Below are 19,453 nucleotides of genomic sequence, written 5' to 3' on the forward strand. Positions count from 1 at the left end.
CCTGCTCTTGTAGTCACTTGTATATGTGGAGAATCCAGTTGAGTTTCTGGTCAATGGTAACCCCAAGGATGTAGATAGTGGGGGATGTCATGAATGGTGATGAATGTTGTGCATGAACATCCCCATTTCTGACCTTATGATGGAGGGAAAGTCAAACATGAAACAGCTAAAGATGATTGTGCCTAGGACACAATCTGAGGAACTCCTGCAAAGATGTCCTGGAACTGAGATGACTGACCTCCAACAACCATGAGTATCTTCCAAGTTGCCGTGCATGACTCTAGCCAGTGGAGAGTTTGCCCCCAATACCTATTGATTCCAGTTTTGCTAGGCTTCTTTGATTGCTGCACTGGGTTGATTGCTGTCTTGATGTCAAGGGTTGTCACTCTTCCCTAATCTCTAGAATTCAGCTGTCTTATCCCTGTTTGAATCAAGGCTGTAATGAGAGCAGGAGTTGAGTGACCCTAATGGAACTCAAACTGGCCAACAGTGATTAGGTTATAGCTGAGCACGTGCTGCTTGTTAGCGCTATTGATGATGCCTTCCATCATTTCACGGCAGATCAAGAGTAGACTGATCGGATGTTAGGTGGCTGGTTTAGATTTATCCTGCTTTTTGAGTACAAAACATATCTGGGCAATTTTTCCACATTGGGTAGATGCCAGTTTTTAAAGTATATCGGAAGAGCTTGGCTAGGGGAGTGGCAAGTTCTGGAGCACAAGTCTTCAGTACTAATGGCAGAATGTTGTCAGGGCCTGTTGCCTTTGCAGTACCCAGTAACCCCCAATTGTTTCTTGATATCACGTAAAGTGAATTGAATTGGCTGAAGTATTTGTCATGCTGGAAACCACTGGAGGAGACTGAGATGGATCATCCAGTTGGCACTTTCGAGCTAAAATTTGCTGTGAATGCTTCAGTCTTATGTTTTTCACTGATGTGTTAGGCACTTCTATCATTGAGGATGGCGATGTTTGTGAAGCATCCTCCTGCAGTGAGTTGTTTAATTGTCCACCATTATTCACGAGTGGATGTGGCAGGACTGCGGAGCTTAGATCAGGTCTGTTGGTTGTTGGATTGCTTAGCTATGTCTATCACTTGCTACTTATGCTCTTTGGCATGCATATAGTCCTGTTGGTAGCTTTACCAGGTTGATACCTCATTTTTAGGTATGCCTGGTGCTGTTCCTGGCATTGCCCTCTTGCACTCAGCATTGAACCAAGGTTGATCCCTAACTTGATGGCAATCGTTGAGTGGCCATATACCCAGCCACAAGGTTGCAGATTGTTCTGGAGTACAATTCTGCTGCTGATGATGACTCACAGCACCTCATGGATGCCCAGTCTTAAGTTGCTAGATCTGTTCAAAGTCTGTCCCATTTATCACGGTGATAGTACCACCAGTACGATGGAAGGTATTCTCAATATGAAGTTAAGCACAAGGACCTTGCAATGGTCACTGTTGTCAATTACTGACAAGTAAAGATGCATCTGCAGCTAGCAGATTGGTAAGGATATTAAGGACAAAAGGGTAAATGGGGAGAGAACAGGGCCCATTAAAGATCAGCAAGGCTGCCTATGTGTGGAACCACAGGAGTTGGGGTAGATACTAAATGAGTATTTTGTATTAGTGCTTAATGTGAAGAAGGACATGGAAGATAGAGAACATGGGGAAATAAATAGTGACATCTTGAAAAATGTCCATATTGCAGAGGAGGAAGTGCAGGATGTCTTAAAATGCATAAAAGTGGATAAATCCCTGGGACCAGATGAGGTGTACACTATAATTCTGTGGGAGGCTGGGAAAGAGATTGCTGGGCCCCTCGTTGAGATATTTGCATCATAGGTGAGGTGCCAGAAGACTGGAGGTTGGGGCTAACATGATGCCACTATTTAAGAAAGGTGGTAAGGAAAAGCCAGGGAACTATAGACCGGTGAGCTTGACATTGGTAGCGGGCAAGATGTTAGAGGGAACCCTGAGGGACAGAATTGTCGCTGAACAAAGAGACCTTGGACTGCAGGATCATAGTTCGTTGAAAGTGGAGTCACAGGTAGACAGGATAGTGAAGATGGCATTTTATATGCTTGCCTTTATTGGACAGTGCAGTGAGTATACGAGTTGGGAGGTCAAGTTGCGACTGTACAGGACATTGGTTAGGCCACTGTTGGAATACTGCATGCAGTTCTGGTGTCCTTGCTATTAGGAAGGATGTTGTGAAACTTGACAGGGTTCAGAAAAGATTGAAAAGGATGTCGCCAGGGTTTGAGCTATGGGGAGAGGCTGAATAGACTGGGGCTATTTTCCGTGGAGCGTAGGAGTCTAAGGGGTGACCTTACGGAGGTTTACAAAATCATGAGGGGTATGTATATGGTCAATACACAAGGTCTTTTCCCCAGGGTGGTGGAGTCCAAAACTAGAGGGCATAAGTTCAAGGTGAAAAGATTTAAAAGGGACCTAAGGGGCAATCTTTTCACACAGAGGGTCGTGCGTGTATGAAATGAGCTGCCAGAAGAATTGATGGAGGCTGGTACAATCACAACATTTAAAAGGCATCTGGATGGGTATATGAATATGAAGGGTTTGTTGAGATATGGGCCAAATGCTGGTAAATGGGACTAAATTTATTTGGTATATCTCTGCAGTGTGGACGATTCGGACCAAAGGGTCTGTTTCTGAGCTGTACATCTCTATGACTCTGAGGTTGAGTATGTTTTTCCCTCTTATTGGTTCCTCACCAGCTGCCATAGACCCAATCCAACAGCTATGTACCTTAGACTCGACCATCTCAGTCAGTAGCGCTGCTGCCAAGTCACTCCTGGTAGTGGACATTAAAATCCCCCACTCAGAGTACATTTTGTGCACTTGCCACCCTCAGTGTTTCTTCCAAGTGTTGCTCAACACAGAGGAATATTGAGTCATCAGCTAATGGAGGATGGTATGTGGTAATCAGTAGGAGGTTTCTTTGCGTTATGTTTAAACTGAAGCCATGAGATTCACATGGTCTGAAGTCATTGTTGTGTGCTCCCAGGGCAAATCCCTCTTGACCGTATACCACTGTGCCACCTCCTTTGTTGGGTCTATCCTGCTTGTGGAATAGGACATACCTAGGGATAGTGATGGTGGTGTCTAGGGCATTATAAAGTATGATTTCATGAGTATGACTATATCAGACTTTTGCTTGACTCATCTGTGAGATATCTCTCCCAAATTTGGCACTAGCCCCCAGGTGTTGGTAAGGAGAGCTTTGCAGGGTCAACAGTGCTATTTTTGCCATTGTATTTTTCAACACCTAGGTCAATATTAAGTGGTCTGTTGAGTTTAATTTCTTTCAGATTTTGTAGCAATTAATACAACTGAGTGGCTTGCTAGGCCATGTCAGAGGGCAGTTGAGAGTCCACCACATTGCTGTGGGTCTGAAGTCATATATGTACGCCAGGCCAGACCAGGTGAGGTTGGCAGATTCCCTTCCCTGAAGAACATTAGTGAACCAGATGGGGTTTTCTGACAATCGACGGGGTTTTCATGTCATCAGTCAATTCTCAAATCCAGATATTGTTTATTGAGTTCAAGTTCCATTATCTGCCATGGCAGGATTTGAACTCTAAAACATTAGCTGAGTTTTTGAATTAATAGCTTAGGTTCCCCTTTATCTACCCTGCTTAATAACTCATCAAAGAATCATAATAAATTTGCCAAGTATGATTTCACCTTCACAAAGCCAGGCTGATTGCTTGATTGTATTATGAGGTTCTAAATGCTCTATTATTTTATTCTTTATAGGAGATGTGAATGTTAACCTAACTGGTCTATAGTCACTTGTTTTGTTTGCTTTTGGCTCCCTCCCTTTTTGAACAAGGATGTTATATTGACAGTTTACCAATCCACTGGGATTTTTCCAGAATTTAATGATTCTGGGAAGATTATTACCAGTGCCTCTACCATCTCTGTAGCTACCTCCTTTTAAATTCCCACAATACAGCCCATCGTGTTCAGGCAACTTATCAGTTTTTCTGTCATACTTTTACTCCTAGTTATCATGTTTATTTCTCTCCCCATCACTCCACCCCAACTTTAGCTCCTTCATTATTTAGTATGTTTGGAATGCTTTTCAAATCCTCTACCTGTGAAAATAATTCTGTCAGTTCTGAGTATCTCACTTTTACCTTCAATATTCTTGTCCCTGTCACATCCCAAATGGCTCTCAGGCCCCTCATCTTCCTGATATAACAGTCACTCTACAGCTCTCCAGATATTGTAAAGCCTTTCATAAGTCTTCTGAAATGCAGTCTTTCTACTTAAATAAGCAAAATGAGCTATCAGTTTGCACAAAGCAGGGTCCCAAAAGGAACAAATGAAATAAAGCATCAGTTAATGTAGTTTCAATTATGTTGGTTGAGGGAGAAACATTGCCAAAACATGAGGAAAAATTACTGATTACCTTATTGTCAAGTAATTTATATCCACTTGAAAAGCAGATTTGTGTTAACATCACCTGTGAAAGATGGTGCCTTTGACAATTTAACACTTCTTCCATTCTGCACAATGGAATTGGCCTTGACTATTCACATACTGATATGTTGATTCAATCACTGACTTTGACTACAATGCTGTCAATTAAGCCAGGTTAAGACTAAGTTCATCTTTTGTCCCCATATTTATTTTGTGGGAAAACTCTTTCTTCCACAACTACAAATTGTTCACCTCTGCTTCTACACCTCATCTGTTGCCATCAAGACATTAGTCTATGCTTTCAAAGCATAATACTTGACTATTCCAATCCACTTTGTTTCATAACAATATGAATTTGGAGCAGGCTATTCAGTCTTTCAGGCCACTGTGCAGTTCAATAAAGTCATGGCCTATCTGATGTAACCTCAAATCTATATTCCCACCTACCACTGATAACCTTTGACTCCCATGTTTAACTTGAATCTAACTACCTCTGCCTTAAAAATTCAAGGGCTCTGCTTCCATCACCTTTTCAAGAAGATTTCTGGTGTTAGGGTCAAGGATGACAGAGTGGCTGCAGGAATTCTTCTGGGTGAGGGTGAGCAACCAGAGGTTGGGATCTACATTGGTACCAAATACTTGGGGATGTGATCTTGCAATAGAATTTGGGGACCTGGGTAGAAAATCAGCAAACAACACTTCAAAATGTGGTAATCTCCAAATTACTCCCAGTGTCATGTGCAGAATTGAGTACGGAAATATGAGAACAAGGCAGATGATATGTGACTGGGAAGATAGCTGCAGGAGGGAGGGTTTTAGATTCCTGTGACACTGGGACTGGCTCTGGGAAGATGGCACCTGTATAAGTCGGACAGGTTGCCCTGAATTGAGTTCTATATTGGGCATTTTGCTACTGCTGTTGGTGGGCTTTAAACATCTTGGCATAGATGTGGGAAAGTAGAGAAGAATTCCAGGGTTCATAAAATACTTGGAGGTGCAGTTAGCACTAACAGAGAGAACTGAAGGTTAACAGGTGAATTCAGAGTAAGGGAGAAGGAAATGAGGTCAAATTATGGTTGCTGTGGATGTTTGTGAATACATGGAATATAGTGAATAAGACTGGAAAGTTACAGGTGCAAATTGCCGTGTGAAACTATGATATGGTGATAATGCAGATATGGTTCAAGGAAAGGTAAGACTGGCTGTTTGATATTCCTGGATACAAAGTGTTCAGAAAAGATAGAAAAGGAAGGAAAGGTGGAGGTGGCTGCGAGTATTGTTTCAGGTGAGCATTATAGTGCTGCAAAAAGAGAATCAATTTGGCTAGAGTTAAGGAACACAAGGGGTACAATTAGACTACACCTAGTAATGTATCGACCACCAACTAGGGGAAAGGATGTAGAGGAACAAATCTGCAGGTCAGTAACATTGCGGTGTAATTATAATTGGCAGGGTGTTTCGATTATCCAAAAATAGTCTGGGATACTGGTAGTGTAACGGGCAGTGAGAAATATGTGTTCCTAAATTGTGCTCAGGAGTGTATCTTGCAGTAGTATATGTCCAGCCCAACAAGAGAGGACGAATCGTTGGACCTGGTTCTTGGAATTGTAGTGGGCCAAATGGATAAAGTGTCAGTGGAAGAAAAATCTAGGAAAAACTGATCATTGTATCATAATACTCATGATGTTGGTAGAAAATGAGATTAGTCAATCCAGAGTAAGAAAAATCGATGACTGGAGAGCTGATTTCAGCTGGAGAGCAGGACTGGAGCTGGCAGGATAGACTGGAATAAAATGTTGATGGAAAAAATATAGAACAATGGGCTGTCTTCAAAGAGACCTGGTTCAGCTACAGTCCTGTTATATTCCCTCATATAGTACAGGTAGGGCAAACAAGCTTCTTGGATGATGGAGATAGAAGTTAAGATAATGAAGAAGAAGTGTGCTTACATCAGGTGGGTGTCAGGTCGATAGTACAATTGAGAACACCAAGAAATACAAAGAGTTCTAAATGCTCTGCTATTAATTAATATTTTCCCAATCAAAGTTAAGGTTATAGTTGTCTTTTTTTTTGTTTTTCTTTGTTGTCTCCCCTTTTGAATAAGGTGTTGCATTGACCATTTTCAATCTTCTGGGATGGTGAACAAGCAAATAGAGAAGCAAAGAGGAATTATTAGAAAGGACTGGCAGCCAACATTATAGGGTGTCCAAAGTCTTCTATCAGCATATAATAAGTAAAAGAATGCCAGAAGGAGGAGTGAAGTCCTTTATGGCCCAAAAAGAGGATTTACACATGGGCTTGATTGAGGTTATCCACTTTCATGAGAAAGTGTGCATATGTGCAGAGTATTTTTAAGATGGAAATTACAGAGTATAGATGTGTAAAGAGACTTGGGTGTCCATGTCAATAACTCATTGAAGCATGCTGTTAGGAAGGCTAATAGGATGTTAGCCTTTATCACTAAAGGATTTGACTAGAAGAGGACTATGGTCAAGGTTCTCAGACCCCTGTTATCATGCGTTTGGTCCTGGGGACCAATGGATGGGACAATGGAGTGCTGCTGTGTATGCCTCTGTAGAATACCCTGATGGTGCTGGACTTTCGTGGCAGCCACCAACTTGTTCATGGAGGCAGACAAACAGTCATTAGATTTGTTATACTGCTATAGTTTCTGGGCAATGAGGGCCATTGTGTCCCATGTGCCTGCTGTCTGCTGTAAATTTGGAAGAAGCCCCCTGACTGCCAACCCCATGGGGTCATCTCCTGCCTTGGCTGAGCAGGTGCCTGGTCTCTGGCAATCATCCAAGTCCCAGCTACCCTGGAGTGTTTCTACCTTAGCCAGCTAAGGAACATTTAGAGCGAGGTGCTTGTTTGATTGTGAACCCACACGTTCAATGCCTATGGTTCCCAGTGAGTTGTCTGTAAATGGGATGATGGGGCAGTGCAGGAGGCCACCTTGCCACTGCTTCCTCTGAGGACAAGGGTACCTCATACTTAGTGATCCAAAGGGCAGTCCTTCTGCAGCCAGCCACTTCTCCATGGACATCATCATTGGGAGGTTTCCAGAATCTGCCAAATGAGAGAGAGAAGGCATTGTGTCCAGTGGGGTGCATTGATTGAGAGTGATAGCAGGGTTAATGTGAAAGTGACAGTGGCAGGGGGAGTGGTACCTACTTGTTTTGTGTGACCTAGAAGTCTCTGCAAACCCACAGGAGCGCTCCTAGTCTCCTCCTGCAAGGTCTAGGTTTCTCCCCTCTTAAGGGGAAGGATATGGATGCCTGTAACACCCCTCACCTTGTTTAAGAGCATTGTTTTAGGTTGTCTTGGCTTGTAATGAGAAAAAGGGAGGTAATGAGTGAGATTGGAACAGGAGCAGGCTTTTCTGCTCCTCAAGCCTGTTCCGTCATTCATTGAGATCATGGCTGATCTCCATATGCCTGCCTTTGGCCCACATCCCTTAAGTACCTTTGCTTAACAAAAAAAAATTTACCTCATTAAAACTAACATCTGATCTAGCGTCTGCTGCTATTTGTGGAGGAGAGTTTCAAACCTGTACCACCTTTTGTGTGTAGAAATGCATCCTGACATCTCTCCTAAATTGACTGGCCCTAATTCTCAGACTATGCCCTCAGTTCTAAATGACCATGGGAAAGATGGTGAAGTTTTCTAAAAGGCTGAGGTTTCACATGGAGGACATAAGGGGTTAGTGGTGTGGGAATTTTTGGGAGGGAGTGCTGGGAGAGGGAACAGATGAAGGAATATGTTGCAAATAACAATGAGGATGATGGATAATGAACCTTGGTGGGAAGAATGTGCAATTGCTCTGATTGAGGTGGCAGAAATAGAATGTGGCACTTGCCTTGCATTGTGCGGAAGGCCATTGACCTTCTTTTGACATTGCTGGCCATCCCTCCATACCCTGGAGATGCTCAGACTAGGCTGGCAGGAACTGATTCCACAGCACCTCTGCCAGTCTTCTGAAGAGGACTCTTCTCCTTTGCACTTTTCCCGTCCACCTGGATCTCCAGCTTTCTGTCAGAAGCATAGTGACATCTTCATCTTTACTATGATGTTCTAGTTCTATCTTTTTTGGGAGTGCCAAAATTCATCTGGGTGTACAGGGGTATTTTAAAGATAGCAAATCCTCAAGAGACGATGGCCATTGTGAGGACATCTAAGTAATGAGCTATTTCAGGAACGATGCTTGTTGAGACAGAGTAAAAAAAAATGAATGTGAGAGATGTCATAGGGCTAGGTAAGTAATTAAAGAGTTGAGTTTGGTCAGATAGGGCAAGAAAGCTTGCTAGCCTCTGAATGAAAAGCCCTCCAAAAACTTGTTACAACGTCGATTTAGCCAAAAAAGTCAGATTCAGCCCTGTGTCTATCCTCTCAAATGTTGCCCAAGCTCTGAGTACTTCCACCATTTTCTTCTTGTTTGCTGACACTATTTGCAGTTTGTGATCCTTCTTGGCACAATGTAGTAGAGTTGAAATCTCAGTTAATTTAAACCCAAATATTAAATGACTTAACTAATTTGGATGAACATTGCTAATTATGATCAGATGACTGCATCTTTTAGTGGTATCTGTCTGAACTGATAAAGTATGCATCTAAAATTAATGATGACTTATTGTTTTCAGTAGCAACAATTATTTAGAAAAAAATGTAACCTCTGATCTATCCGAATAAATAAAAACTCTCCCAACTGTAAAACAGTTTTGAATGTGCAGCTGATTGAATCCACTTGTACACTCTGGCAGGTAAGTGAGAAGAAGGAGTCATGGGTCTTTCAATAGGAAGATAATAGTTGCTGAAGACTGGATTTGTGCATCAGAACCGCAAGGAGATCCTGATGCAGCTGGAATTATTCACAAAATTGAAACTTTTGATGGGCAAATACACCGTGTCTGGAACCTTCTTAAACAAAAAAAAGTCCCCAACACGGAGTTAAAGTTGGAGCCTTCAGATAGTTCCAACTCGCTTAATTGAATAGTTAGCCAGGAAAAGTTTAAGGGATTATGACCTGCTGCAACTTCTGGCTAGCTATAATACTGATCTTGAACAAAGTTGCTGGAAAAGCTCAGCAGGTCTGGCAGCATCTGTGAAGGGAAAAACAGTTAACGTTTCGGGTCCGGTGACCCTTCCTCAGAACTGATGGTGGCTGGGAAAACGTCAGTTTATATGCAGAAAATAGGGATGTGAGTGGGGTAGGGAGTAAATAATACTGATCTTTCCCATCCACAGACATCAATCTTGCTCCTCTATCCACTCTGACCCAACCCAATACCCCGCACCTTGATCATAATGCCCCTAACTGGCATCTTTCAAAACTCCCAAACTACCCCAACCCTTCACCCACCTGCCTGTTATCTAGTAGGCATCCTACATCTCACCCACTCACTTGACATGCTACGTTCATTTACCTTATGCACTTAACTTTTCTCTGTAGCTGTCAAAGTGGCTTTGGACCTCTAAATGTAGAATGTGGAGGTTAATGCTAATTCAATTCTCGGCTGCTTGCATGGACACCTTAAATGGCCTGCACTGGGAACATACAGAGACTCCAACCTAGATCATGAAATTTGGGAAGTAGAATTCTTGCTGTAAATGGGAAAGTTCTGATTTTTGTTTATTTTGGTTTTATTTAGACTGTTTAATGAGGAACTAATTTCCTTGTTATACAACTTGAAATAGAATTTACAGGAAATCTGTTCTGATGCTTTTGATAAGAACACAGCTACTCACATTTTAGCTGAAAGGTAGAATATTGTGTCAAAGGTTTGTTATTATTACTATTTAGAGCCTTGGGTTTTAAAGTGGAAGAACCATGCATAACTTTAAGTTTGATTTGTATTTCTGTCTTGTGTAAAATTAAAAGAAAGAGGCATAGGTGTAGATTCATTTTGGGTTTGTTCAGTAAGTGGTGCTGATGTATCTGGAGTTTTAGTTTTGTGCATCTTAATGATGTGCTTAAATCTTTCAGGTGAACAATGTAGTGCATTAAGTAAAATAAGTAGAAGAAAAAAAATCTACTCTTGTCTAAACACTAGAATCCAAATGGAAAGTTAGAGCCATCCAGGAAAAGAGGCAGTGTGTAGGATTCATTTTCTCCTGTTAAAAATACATTGTCAGCTTCTTGTGAATTGTGACTGACAATCACAATAAACAAATGGTAAAAATAATAGTCACAGTCTGAAGCCAAATTTCACTCTGCGATTTGACTTGCCAATATTACCATCTATTTGGATCTTGACAATTGAAAAACAAGAATTAGAAACTTAATTGCATTAACAGAAGTGGCTCAATGCAGATCTAGAATTTTTTGTTATATTTCATTGTCATTATAATTTTGCATTTGAACAATGGAATTTGTATGATGTGTTTAATAAATCAAAATGTGTATTGTATTATAGAATGACAAATCAGTTTTCTTAGTCCTTTTCCAAATTAAACTGCTCTAACAACTATTTAGGTTTGCCAAATTTGTCACAAGTACCTATTAAAATAAGAATGGAATTGGTTGAAACCATGCATATTCTTGAGTTAGAGTCATACAATGTGGAAACAGACCTTTCAGTCCAACTTGTCCGTGCCAACCAGGTTTCTCAAACTAAGCTAGTCCCACTTGCCCGCGTTTGGCCCATAACCCTCTAAACCTATCCTTTTCATCTACCTATCCAAATGTTTTTTAAATGTTCTGACTGTACCTGCATCTACCACTTCTTCTGGCAGTTCATTCCACATACGTACCACCGTCTGTGTGGAAAAAGTTGCCCCTCTGGTCCCTTTTAAATCTTTCTCCTCTCACCTGAAAATTATGCCCTCTAGTTTTGAACTTCCGTACCCTAAGGAAAAGATCTTTTGCTATTCACCATATCAATGCCCCTCATAATTTTATAAACCTTTATAAGGTCACCTCTCAACCTCCTACGCTCCAGGGGAAAAAGTCCCAGCCCATCCAGCCTCTCCTTATAACTCAAACAATCCAGTCCCGGCAACGTGCTTCTACATCTTTTCTGCACCCTTTCCAATTTGATAATATCCTTCCTAGAGCAGAACTGTACACAGTACTCCAAAAGTGGCCTCACCAACATCCTGTATTGCTTTCATTTTCTTTCCTTTCCTGAAGGTGTCAGGTCTGGCTAAGTTCATAGAATCAAGCAGTACAGAAGAGACCCTACAGGCCATCGAGTGTGTACTGCTGAAAATACACTGCCACCTACTGTAGTACCAATTTCCCACACTAGGCCCATAGACTTGAATATTCTGATACTTCAAATGCTTGTCCAAGTTCTTTTTAAAGGTTGTAAGGCTTTCTGCCTCAACTACCCTCCCAGGCATGGCATTCCAGATTTCCCACCATCCTTTGAGTTAAAACATTTTTCCTCAAATCCCCTCTAAACTTCCTGCTGTTCACTTAAATGATGCCTCCCTTGTTACTGATCCTTCGACTGAGGGGAGCAGTTGCTTTCTATTCACCCTGTTCATGTCCCTCATAATCTTATACACCTCTATCAGATTCCCCTTCTGTTCCAAAGGAAACAACCTGAACCTATCCATCCTCTCTTCACACCTAAGCAACTCCATACCATCTCCTCTCCAGCGAAATCACTGGAGTGTGGTAACTAGAACTGCACACAATAATCCAGCTGTGGCCTAACATGGCCTCCCTACCCTTATAATCTATTAAAACCACTGACAAAGACTAGCGCCCCACATTCCTTTTCTAGTTTATTAACCTGTTCAGTACCTTCAGGGGGATCTGTGGACAAGCTCCCCAAGATCCCCTTGTTCCTCTGAGCATCCTAGTGTCCTGCCATTCATTGGGTACTCCCTTGTTCCTCCTTCTAAAGTGCGTCACCTCCGATTTACCAGGGTTAAATTTCATCTGCTACTGATCTGCCCATCTGACTAATTGGTTCATATCCTTCTGTAACCTAATACCACCTTCCTCACTGACAACCACCCAGTCAATCTTTGTGTCTTCTGCAAACTTATTTATCATCACTCCAACATTCTCATCTGCATCATTTATGAATATTACAAATAATAAGGGACTCAGCACTGATCTTTGGTACGCCACTACATTCCAGGTTCCAGTCACAAACAACCTTCTATCAGCACCTTCTGTCTCCTGGCACTAGCCAATTTTGGATTCAACTTGCCAAATTACCCTGGATCTCTTGAGCTTTTACTACCTTCATCAGTTTCCCATGTGGGACCTTGTCAAAGACCTTTCTGAAATCCATAAACTACACCAATTGCCCTATCCTGATCCAAATACTTGGTCATCTCCTCAAATAATTCTACCAGATTTGCCAGGCATGATCTTCCTCTGTCAAAGCCATGTTGACTATCCCTGATCAAACCTTGCCTCTCACAATAGAGATTAATTTTCTCATTCACTATTTTCTCCAATAGTTTCCCTACCACTGATGTTGGACCCACTGGTCTATAGTTACTTAGCCTATTTCTATCACTCTTCTTGGAAAGTGAAGTTATATTAGTTGTCCTCTGGAACCTTACCTGTGGCCAGAGATGATTTAAAAATTTGGGTCAAGGCCCCTGTAATTTATTTCCTTTGTCTCCTGCAGCACCCTGGGATACAACTCATCCAGACCTGGGATTTGTCCACTTTTTAATCCACTAAAACCTCCAATACCTGCTTGCTGCTTAGGTTTTCCTGATCAAGAGCACAGTCCATCTTCTCAAATTCTGTGCTTGTATTTGACATCTCCTGAGTACAGACAGATGGGAAGTACTTATTTAACACTCTGCTAATATCTTCCAGCTTCATGCATGGTTCAATCTGATTGGTATCTTCCTCCTTCTCTTATCCATGATCATGAATATCCGGTTTTATGATGAATGATGCAGCACATTCGGAAACTATTTGGTCTGTCACCCCTCTTCTGGCTCTTTGGAAGATCTATCCAATTGATATCCCAGCTTGTTGACAGAGTCAGAACAATGTATATCCGCTATACTAAATCACTAGTTCAATGGAAAAGATATCCAGTTGGATAGTTCACAGGTATACTCACTTCTATGGATAAGTTGAAAATGAGATGTTTTTGAGAACAGTGAGGTTTTGTATACATTTGAAATAGCCTCTAAACATAACAAAGGAACGGTCTTTCAGATGATGCATTAAATTGAAGCCTCTTCTGCCTTCAAGGTTAGAATATTCTGTGTCACTATTCTAAAGAAAAATGGGGAGTCCTACTAATGTCTTGATAAATCTTTATTCCTTCATGAAAAGCAGGTTATCTGGTCACTTTCATGATGCTGTTTGTGGGATCTTGCTGTACTCATTGTTTCTCACCCTCATCAGCCAAGGCACAGAGTTTAAAAGCAAGTACATTATGCTGAAGCTGTATAAAACATTGGTTAGGCCTCAGCCAGAGCATTATGTATAGGTCTGGAATTCATATTATAGGAAGGATGTTATCACACTGGAGAAGGTGAAGAGGAGATTTACCAGGGTGTTTGGGGAGGTGATGACTTAGTGCTATTATCATTAGGCTATTAATCCAGCTTTTCATGTTAAATCATTCTCCTCTTGCATTAAAAATATGCCATCTAATTTTGAACTCCCCTATCCAATAGAAAAGGCTTTTGCTATTCATCGTGTCCACGCCCCTCATGATTTGGTAAACCTCGACAAGGTCACCCTTCAACTTCCTATGCTCAGTGAAAATGTCTACACTAGTGACATGAAGACATTGCTGTACTATCCCATACTTGACTTTAGCTTCCACGTGCACATAAAAGCCAATTAAAGACAGGAACAAAAACAAAGTTGCTGGAAAAGCTCAGCAGGTCTGGCAGCATCTGTGAAGGAGAAAACAGAGTTAACGTTTTGGGTCCGGTGACCCTTCCTCAGAACTAAAGCCAATTAAAGTTTAACTTCAAGCTTCAAGGAAGATAAACAGGCATATTAATAATGCAATACTTTTTTCAAACATTCAAGAAACTAAATACTTACTTTAAAGCTAGGCAATATCATTTCAAAATAAGAAGCCACGGTGCTAATCGAAGGAAAATCGAGTTAGTTATCACACATTAGAAGGGCGTCATGACACTCTGCAACAATCACTATAGTAAATGTAAAACGTCAAAGGCCATTTGTGGTGCTCATAGAGTCTGTGCCAGTCAAAAACAACCACTTAATTGTTCTAATCCCATTTTCCAGCACTTAACCCATAGCCTTAAATGCCTTGGCATCACAAGTGCACTTCTAATTACTACTTAATTGTTATGAGGGTTTCTGCCTCTACCACCCTTACAGACAGTAAGTTCCAGATACCCACCACCAGATGTGAGGGCAACTTTTTCTCTCAGAGCGTGGTTCGTATATGGAATAAACTGCCAGAGGAAGTGGTAGATGTAGGTACAATTACAGCATTCAAAAGACATTTGGACAGGTACATCAATAAGAAAGGTTTATTGGGATATGGGCCAAATGTAGGTAAGTGGGACTGGTTTAGTTTGGGAAACTTGGTCGGTATGGGGACGTGTTGGACAGAAGTCTCTATTTCTGTGCAGTAGGAGTTTGACTCCTATATTGATATTTTAAATTATAAAAATGAGTGTGCTCTTAATTATTGTTGTAATTGGCTATAAAGCACTTTAATACATTCTGGGGTTATGCGAGACACTTGTTAAAGGCAAGGCATTTTCTTCATAATTTGCTGATTTTAACTTCTTTCCTAACAGGTTAATGAAACAAAATTCATCAAATATGATGACTGGTGAACTAACTAATTTTGAAATGGAATGTCAAAGTTCGTTGAAACATCTTTGGGCCAGCAGTAAGACTGAAACACTGCTGCAGACAGAGATCCTGAGGTTAAATGCAGAGTAGGTAAAAGGCTGTGACTGAAATAGTTCTAAATGAAATGGACTACTGAATCAAGCCAACCTTCCTATTTTGTGTATTTACATCACAGTAAAATTAAAGCCTTTTAAGGACCTTCCAAATTGACTCTAATGGTTCCTACCTAGATGTCTTGAATTTTAAAAAATGACCTTGAGCTTCCACTGCCTGCCACTTCAACACACCACCATGTTCCCTGACCAGTATTTCTGTCACAGGCCTGCTGCAGCGTCCCAGCAAGCTTCAGTGCAAGCTCAAAGAAAAAAATCTAATTTTCTACTTAGGGCTCCTATGGCTTTCCAGCACTCAATGTAGAGTTCAACTACTTTAGAGCCTGATTCCATCCTTCCATGCTTTTTATCCATCCATACCTAGTCATGTTATGACATTGGGTGACTATGCTAAAAGCAAGCATTCTCACGTACTCCTTGGCCCATTATCATATTGTACGGGTTGCATTCAGTACAGCAGTTTCAATGGGCCAAATGGCCTCTTTCCGCCTATAGAGATTCTATGAAAAATGGTGTCATGTACTAAAACCATAGCATGTTTTTCACTTTGTCTACTGCCATTTATATCTCCTTCCCATCTCTAAAATAAGAATCAGAAACAGTAAAACTTCAGTTTTCATTAAGTTATTTAAGTATTATGATGTTCAGTTCTATTGTTATATTGTTGTAAACTCAAAACTTTGCAGGCATACAGGAATTTATTCTTATCTCTGCATGTTTATAAAATTGATCCATTAAAGTTGCAATGTCACAAACTCACAGATATGGAAATTTGTTCCTTCCCAAATAAATGCTTAAACTGATGGCTATAATTCATTTATACGAAGATGCACATGGAGATGAAAATGTGAATTGTTTTTCCTTAGGCTTGAGTTATCCCATACATATTGCAGGCAGCAGAATGATGAACTCAGCAGAAAAGAGGAGGAGTTACAGAGATTGCAGAATGAATATGTGGAAGCGAACAAGGAAGTCAATAAAGTATGTCAGTACCACAGTTATATTATTCAGTCTGTCTCATCACATAGCCGTGAGAATTTACAATTTTGTACAATGTTCCTTATAGCACATAATTCATCACTGCCAGCTTTCTTTAGCACAGTCTAGCATGGCTCTTTAAGTCAAAAATAGGAATTGTAAAGTCACCTACTTCAGTTAATTTTTCCCGAGCTCTGGCATGTTTCATTACTAGGAAAGCTCCAACAGCAATAACATTTTTTGAGGTTTGCTCAAAATAAATTACAGTTTTAAGGGAAAACGTTATTTTGCACATTCATTAGCCTATCATGCAATGTTATTGATTGTTAGGCTGCATTGTTTTAACTCTCTCAAAGGCTCAAATCATATCACACTTTAGCTTTATAAAATGAATATTGGATATACATAGGGTAATGAAGGACTGAAAATGACTTAACCGGTCCATCTTCCCTGCTCCATTTGTTGTGGTCTTGCTTTTGCACACCCCAGAATCACAAATCAATTGACTGTCATGATTTTCTTCATTGCATTAGACAGAGAAAATCGGTATTCCTCTTCTGACATTTTTGTTTAAAGTCCTTAATTGAGAAAAGATCTAATTTAGAGGACCTTCTAATTACAAATTCTTATTCCAATAACTGAATCATCTCCATTATCATTATATTCTACCTGAGAAGCAATAAAATATAGCTCCTTAAATTCTCTGGCTCTAAATTAAAAGATATAACCATGTCACTTGATCACCAAAATATTTCAAATACCTATTTTGTGTTGTATCTTTTTGCAGTTGAGGGACTGTCTATGTCAGGAGGAGCAGTTGCATAGTTCTGAGATGGTAGAAATTCGAACAGAGATCTCCAACCTGACTATAGAACTCGATCAAAAAGAAATCACCATAACAACTGTCACAGAGAAAGCTGCTTACCTGGAAAAGCAACTCAAAATTGAGCTGGAGAAAACAGAACAAATATTGGCTGAATATTGGGTGTGTGAAATTGTATAGAGCAAATATATAAGTGGATCAGTTAACAGCTAATCTTAAAAATTAATTCTTTAACAATATAATGAAGGTTGGGGAACATCTTAAAGCTTTAATTTAGTTTAGTGAGCTTTGCATTTTTCTACAACTAAATTAGCTGTTGAAACAAGTTGTACAAGAAGAATAAGGACTGCAGATGCTGGAAGCCACAGACTATAGGTTATGAGGCTGGAAAAGCACAGCAGGTCAGACAGAATCCGAGTGGCAGGCGAGTCAATGTGTTGGGCCAAAACCCTTCTTCAGTCCTAAAATGTTGACTCACCTGCTTCTCAGATGCTGTCTGACCTGCTGTGCTTTCCCAGCGTCACACCTATAGACTCTGCGCAAGAAAAGTGGTGGGTTTTACACCTTCTATAAAATATATATCTTCACAGTTAAAATAACAAGTGTTTGTGTCTTAACAGGTTCCAGCATGGAAAGAGGCTTTTCAGCCATAGTGGTCTTGCCATTCTCTGCAAGAGCTACTTGGTTCGAACCACACAACCACCTATTCCCTGTAGCCCTGCAAACTTATACACTGACAAACCTATTTTCTAATCTCTTATTTTGCATATCTGAGGCCATGAATTTGCATCACCAATGTGTGTTGCTGGTTTTATTATTTATATATCCCTTTCTTTCTTTTTTACCTATACCATCAGGAAAGATCAAAATAATTTGAAGTTGATAATATAGAACAGGAAAATATAAAATTTCTCTGTCTATTTGGCTTTTATATCAAGTGCATAGCTCTGTTGAAAAGTAAATATTACTTTTGAGAGAATGATGGAGAATTTTTGGTTTAAAATTTTGTCAGCAGCTCATAAGAAAATATTGTTTGAAATCTCTTCTCGTTGTGAAGAGATCTGTTTCTTGTAGTGCACTGAATAACAAAACTGGTTCTGAAGAATAGGAGAGCAACTTAACTGATGTTTGTAGTAGATCTGTCAGCAAACAGATGTCAACTGAGTCAAAATTTGTAAAATATTAGGTGCTGATATGAAAAGTTAGTAATTTTTAAAATACAATAATGTTTGCTTTTTATTTGGAACCATTAATAAATATATTTGGCAGATGTTCTTCACTTTGTGTTGGAGGGTATTATTCTAACATGGGCGTATGAAGCAATAAAATGCATAATAAGGAATATTTTCAACTGCACTGTCACTGAGAATGCTGATGCTCACAGAAGTGCTCTAAAATGTGAAAATAATCCATTTCTCATTTTAAGTAAACATGATTTTAAGAATTCTTAAATTCTCAAACATATGTAATGGAGTTGTGTATAACTTGAGTTTTGTATGAATTTACAGGTGGCTAAGGAGCAGCTTGGATCTCTTAAAGCAGAGAACCAACAGTTGAAGAAAAATCTGCAAACTCTGGAGGGCAGAATACCAATGGTAAATTGAAGTGAAATGTGGAAAATTACAATATTGTCAAGTACATTTTTAAAAATAAATAGAATTTGTTAGAATATGAGAACAAAAGCAAATCTCCTTTTTATGTATTTAAAATGTACTTATTTTTTGCTCCTTTTTTGGTGCGGTGTGCTGAAGAAGTAGAAAAACAAATGTAAAAACTGCTGTGGATCTGACTCCTGGAGCTCAGATAACAGGCTATGGCTAATTTAGCAGCCAACTTCTCAATTCATCTTGAGATGAAGCATCAAGTGCACATTTTGAAATCTGTTAGAACAGTGCAGGTTAAATTAGTAAATTCAAAGTTAGCAATTATTAACAAACTTTGTCATTGTGCAACAGTGCTTTATTTTTTGACATTTACTTCTAAAAATGGGGATTGATATGTAATCAGTTTCTAAAAATATAATTAATATTTGTGACTTCAGTAAAACAGTTGCTTTCCCTTTCCTGTTCTGTCCCTTTCCTGATCTGCCCCTCATTCCCTGTGAGTTGTAAGCCTAAGCAACTCCAAGCTGCACCATTTATTTACCTGCGCTGACTTCAAGCATCAAGAACTTTTAATTAGAAGACTTGCCAAAACTAAAGCAAGAATTTAGTTTAAAAACATAAATAGCTGGAAAAACTCAGCAGGCCTAGTAACATCAGTGAAGAGAAAGCAGAGTCAATGTTTCTGGTTCAGTGACCCTTTTTCAAAACTATT

At 40.0% G+C, this 19,453-nt stretch overlaps 1 protein-coding gene across 13 annotated transcripts in view; it reads left to right on the forward strand.

The window, feature by feature from the left end:
• The window catches only part of LOC109933193 (centrosomal protein of 63 kDa-like), a 124,428-nt gene that overhangs the window by 73,340 nt on the left and 31,635 nt on the right, over positions 1–19,453 (forward strand). For 10 of the 13 annotated variants that reach the window (XR_007262213.1, XM_048597588.1, XM_048597591.1 and 7 more), the window contains 4 exons: positions 15,166–15,309; positions 16,203–16,317; positions 17,102–17,299; positions 18,646–18,732. Coding sequence is in view for 12 of the 13 variants with exons in the window: in XM_048597588.1 (XP_048453545.1) it covers positions 15,166–15,309; positions 16,203–16,317; positions 17,102–17,299; positions 18,646–18,732 (544 nt within the window). In the remaining variant the exon portion in view is untranslated. The remainder of the gene's footprint in view (positions 1–15,165; positions 15,310–16,202; positions 16,318–17,101; positions 17,300–18,645; positions 18,733–19,453) is intronic. The other 3 variants (XM_048597596.1, XM_048597597.1, XM_048597598.1) reach the window with 3 other exon arrangements.

This window comes from Rhincodon typus, chromosome 6 (genome assembly GCF_021869965.1).
Source record: "Rhincodon typus isolate 14 chromosome 6, sRhiTyp1.1, whole genome shotgun sequence".
NCBI lineage: Eukaryota > Metazoa > Chordata > Chondrichthyes > Orectolobiformes > Rhincodontidae > Rhincodon > Rhincodon typus.